Source organism: Fukomys damarensis, unplaced genomic scaffold, assembly GCF_012274545.1.
Source record: "Fukomys damarensis isolate Sample0158 unplaced genomic scaffold, DMR_v1.0_HiC HiC_scaffold_5, whole genome shotgun sequence".
NCBI lineage: Eukaryota > Metazoa > Chordata > Mammalia > Rodentia > Bathyergidae > Fukomys > Fukomys damarensis.
Window position 1 is genome coordinate 15,601,509 of NW_022900917.1, and position 5,315 is coordinate 15,606,823.

Consider the following 5,315-nt stretch of genomic DNA (forward strand, 5'->3'; position numbering starts at 1 on the left):
TTTTTGGTCTCTATCAGGTCGTATCTCTGGCAGCACACTTCTGGTACACAATTCTACATATCACACAAAATCAGGGATGGTAAATAGGTGACCCTGGTGTTGCAACTCTCTTAGTCTCCAATGACAGACATTGCTAATCAATTGTGGCAATTTTTCTACTGAGCTAGGACTTGGCTCCAAATTCTTTGTACAGTATTCTGGATAGGCATTGCCAACTCACCTAAGATGTCATACAAGAGGAAACCTTTGATCTCTGTTGGGCCAGGGAAATTTACCTTACCTGAACTTTTCTTTGTGTATTCCTAGTTAATATTGTTGTTTGGTATTTCTATCAGCAAAATTTGCCAAAATTTAAAGCTATATGTTTTATTATTTTTGCTGAAAAATGATTAATAATGTACTAAAGAAATTTTCCTTCTCTCATATTTTAAGTGTTTATTTTTTTCTCTTTAAATATTTTAGAAGTGTCAGAGATGTCATAAAATATGTACTGATAGTTGAGGTCAATAAACATGCGAAGTGAAGATCTATCCAGGAGAATAAGCTCTGACTCCTTATATATGAATTTAAACAAACAGGGAGTAAAAATCCAAGCAAGTTTATTTTTCTGTTTTCTGAGATGGAAAAAAATAATTTCTGTTCATTTGATTATTAATACTTTACATATTATTATAATTTTTCTTAATTTTTGTACTTTGGGTCCTTAAATTATTTAAACGGCAACTGTATATAGAAGTTAATCTTTATTATAATTGGTAATTTTTGAGTCTTCATTTGTACCATCTAAATGGGCCCATTTCTTGAAAGCATAGACTGGAGAATGACTGAGTACTTGTTTTCTTTCCCCTGTTCTCTATTCCATCATCCTTTTGATCAGTTGATACCTTTATTTTGGTCTAACTCAATTCCTTGATCATTCCTTAGTTATTCTGACCTCTCAGTGCTTAGGATACTTCTTGGAATAGAGTAGAAGCTCAGTAGGTAAAAGAAAGATGGAACAGAAGTGAATTAGAGCCTTCCAAAGCTTCTGTGCATGCAGGGAGCCTTACCTCTTAGAGCGACAGTGGCTACACAGAAGGCATCTCTCATTTCTTTTGCTTTGGTCTTATTGTATGGCCTGACATGCCCGCTAATTCTCTGTAATAGACAGGAAATGATATCTTCCATTTGAGCCTTGCCTCTTCGAGTGTTAAGCTAAGCGCCAGTCAGCTGACAGTTGGAGAAAGGAGAAATGAGAATGCTGGACACTCCTCTCTCTGTTCCTATTGAGCAACTTGGATTCCTGGGGAAAATAGAGGGCATCACTGAGAGAGTCAGGCAGAGTCATTTCTCCAGGACCGGTGAGCTAGGAGCTTGTTAGGGGTGGAATTCCAGAAGCTAAGGATCACTTTGGGAATTTGGTCAGCTGGTTCAGCAGCACACAAAGCAAAGGAAAAATTGAAGGCTGTATCTGTGAGCAGGTGGACTAAGGAATTCGTTTGTAGGAAGCGTCCAATCCAAGCAATGCTATGAAAGCGGAGTCTAAGACAAAGAGGCAGCTGAGCTTGGAGAGATTTACAGAATGCTGAGAGTAGAATCTGTCACGCTGGGGTGGGAGATGAAAACAAACAAACAACAACAAAAACACTGACCCAGGTGAGACAGAATTGAGGTTATGGAACAATTGGAAAAATTGCAAATAGGAGCAGCTAGCAAAAGGTGTGTCAAAGGAATATGAATCTGTTGTGAATCCAGGAATATGGTTTCATTCTCTGCTTTGGTCAGCAGTATCCTGAGGGTAACAGTGGAAAAGAATTTGGGCTCATTTTTCCCTTTGGTTATCTAATATGAAAAATCTGTGTTGAAATGTCCTTCCCATTATTTTCTTAGCTAATGAATTTTAGTATGGTTTTCTTTTTCCATACAATATTTTTTCCTTTACATATTATACTGTTCAAATTAAATATTATAATGATTTGTTCAGCTTTGTGATTGGAGGAACTCTGTTAGTCTTTCTCTCCCCCCCCCTTTGGTACCAGGTATGGAACTCAGGTGTGAGGCAGGTGTGGCACCACTGAGATAAATCCCCGGCCTATCTTACGTTAAACTAATATGTCCCTTTCTTCCTAGGCCTCCTATACTCAAACAAAAGATTGGTTTTCACTAGCAAAAGAAAGTCAGCAAATGATATCTACCTTTTCCTTACCCTGTTGTGTACCCCACAATACAATTGAATCACCAGTTATTTCATCTGTTTCTGGTAAGCAGAAAAGGATGAGTGACATCAGGACTCTTCTTTAAATCTTCTGTGTTTTCTCTAATCTATAGGACAGAATTTAGTGATTGGGGAGGAAAAAATATGTACACCCCCCCCATTTCCTACTTTTTTTTTGTGAAGCATATTGGTTTTGTGAAAGGAATGAGTTTAGAACTCAACTCTGATACCTAGTAGTACTGGGGATTGAACCCAGGGTCTTTTCACTGAGCTTCTTCCCCAGCCTTTTGTTTTTTTGTTTGCTTTGAGACAGAGTCTCACTAAATTACCCAGGCTGGGCTCATGCTTGTGACTCACTTGCCTCAGCCTCCCAGAGTGCTGGGATTGCAGGTGTGCACACTACATCCCGCTAGTGTGACTTCGATGAGTTATTCTACTCCTGGGCGTCTTGCTTTTCTCATCTATAAGATTAGACTAATGTTACATCCTAATGTATAAAAAGTAGTTGGCTTCATGGTTGGTTTACTGTGCAGTCCATAAATTTTCATCTTATCTATTTCCTACTTTACAAATTCTTACTATTTAACCCTGTTTGTTTACTAAGCAATAAAATGAGTGCAGTGTTTGTTCTTAACAGTAAATCATCATTAGGGCCGGGGATATAGCTCAGTGGCATCCTGCCTGCCTGGCAAGCACAAAATTCTGAGTTCAATCCCTAGTACTGAAAAAAAAATAGTCATTGATGAAAATTGAGTTTCCCTTCTGTTTTAAAGTTCAGAATATTTTTCAGGTGGAAAAGTAGATATATTACTACTGTGTGGGGCTTTTTTGGGTGATATTAACTTATCAAAAAATAGAAGGAACCTGCCAGAAATGAGTCATTATGACATTATTAGAGGAAAAAATCTACATGTGTTTCAGGAGAAGAATTTCAAAATTTATTAAGAATTCTTAACTTTAATCCCTCTGAAGTGTATATTCAGTGAGTGGGGAAGATAAATCCAGATTCTCTAAAATTGAACCTAAGTCTAGGTAAAGAGGAGCACAGTCTCCCTAATTGGAGATAACTGGATTTACTGGTTTCTTACTGCCTCCTCAAAAATATTAAAGTAGAAAATTGAAGAGTACATGGCAAACAGGAAGAGAAATGATAGTAGGAGAGTAATGAACAGGAATGCCTATGCTGATATCGACCACACCCTCCCTTCAATTCTGTAGGACTTAGAATAGAATATGCTCAGTATTCCTTCACAGATTTATGAAGTCTAATATCACTCAGTATCGGGGAACTGGTATATGTATTTTCATTAAGTTTATAACAAAATCTTTCCAGTGCAGTGAGTTTGAAATCAGGTAAGAATATGGTTGTTGGGAATTGGGCACAGACAAGATACTTGATCTATGGCATTTCCTGAGGTAAACTTACCATGTGAAATATAGTGTGATATCTGATATTTCACCAATTTCTAAAAGAGAGAAAATAGGGGTGAAATACTCTATCTATGGAATAGGTGAAAATAATTCACCAATAAACCTTCACAAATACTTTATGCTTATTTGTAACTTTAATCATAGACTGTATGATGGTATTTGAATTTTTCTTATAAAATAGAAAATTTTTAAAAATTGTTGATATTGACTCCAGTTCTAGCCTTCTATGGTCTCATCATCTACTAGATAATTTTCTTTTATCATTCAACTTGAAATATTAAAAAGCACATTAATTGTTTAATATACAATTAATAGGTTTTTAAATAGATTTGGCCCTTGTATTTTGTCATTCTATATCAGTCTAAAACATTACATTTTGGAAGCATATGTTGTCTTTTTTAATATCCTCTGTGTTAGAGCTGTCAACTATTTAGTCCTTCTGCCACATTTAGGAACGATAAGATTATCCCTATTGGCAGGTTTTTCCATACTGGTTCCAAATGTGGCATCAGAATCCTGATGAAGAGCCTGGTCCTTTCAGCCATTCCTTGTGATAAACCAGTTTGTCAAGCCAGCTCTAATAGCATCTGTTAATAATAAAAATCTTTGTACTCATATCTAACCTAATAGCCTTTTATAATTTAACGCAGAGAGTTCTATCTTTGATGATGGAGTTCACCCCAGGACAAAAAGGGGCTCATCTAAAACCACTGAATTCTTTTCTGAATTGGAAGAAGACGAAGAAGGGTCTGTATCTCTAAAAGACACTCCTTCACGAGCTCTTCTGAGAATATACCTTGAAAAGCAACATGATGTGTTTGACAGAAGCCTCACATTGCATTTTTCAACATGTGAAGAATTTTTAAATTCCTATGTATTCTTTATTCTGAGAGAAGCCATTCAGAAAATTATTGGAGAGCCACTTAAAGAAAGCCCAAACTATATAAACTTTAGCAATGTAGGACAAGTGGTGGTTAATGATACTTTTGAATCTTTCTTTGAACCAGTTCATACCATAATGGCAAAGTCAGAAGATGTATTAGCAAAAAACAATTTAAGTGCAAAGAGGGACAGCTTTGGACCCGAGAGCAGGGCTGATCGGAATATTTCTCACAGAACTTACAACATTAACAATAGGAAGGAGTTTGAAAATTTTAAGAAATTTATGAAGGGCACCTTAGGAGAGAGATATTGGTGTCTGTGGATGGATATTGAGAGATTAAAAGCTCTGAAGGACACTGGAAGGCGTCAAAGGTATTTCTCCTTTTTATTTTTAATAGCTTTAAAATATGTATATATTTTGGTACCAGGGATTGAACTCGGGACTTTGTACTTGGGAGGCAGGTGGTAGAACCACTGAGCTAAATCCCTGGCCCTTAAAAATAAATTATAGAAAATTGTTTGGTTTTTTAACAACAAGCAAGAGTTTGCAATAAATATAAAAATGTCATTTATACCTTTGGAGGTATGATTACATTTAGCCGGGTGTGGTGGCACACACCTGTGATCCCAGCACTTGGGAGGCTGAGTTTGAAGCTAGCTTGAACTACATTACATAGTGAGACCCTGCCTCAAAAAGCCCAAAAATGGGGCTGGGGATCTAGTTCAGTGGTTCCGCCACCTGCTTTGCAAGTGTAAGGTCCCGAGTTCAATCCCCAGTACCAAAAAAAAAAAAAAAAAAAAAAAAAAA

At 36.7% G+C, this 5,315-nt stretch overlaps 1 protein-coding gene across 1 annotated transcript in view; it reads left to right on the forward strand.

Moving 5' to 3' along the window:
• Rgs22 (regulator of G protein signaling 22) overlaps positions 1-5,315 on the forward strand; it is a gene marked incomplete at its 5' end in the record, with an annotated part of 111,222 nt that overhangs the window by 40,134 nt on the left and 65,773 nt on the right. The window contains 2 exons of the mRNA XM_010619664.2: positions 2,110-2,239; positions 4,276-4,879. Of these exons, the coding sequence (XP_010617966.1) occupies positions 2,110-2,239; positions 4,276-4,879 (734 nt within the window). The remainder of the gene's footprint in view (positions 1-2,109; positions 2,240-4,275; positions 4,880-5,315) is intronic.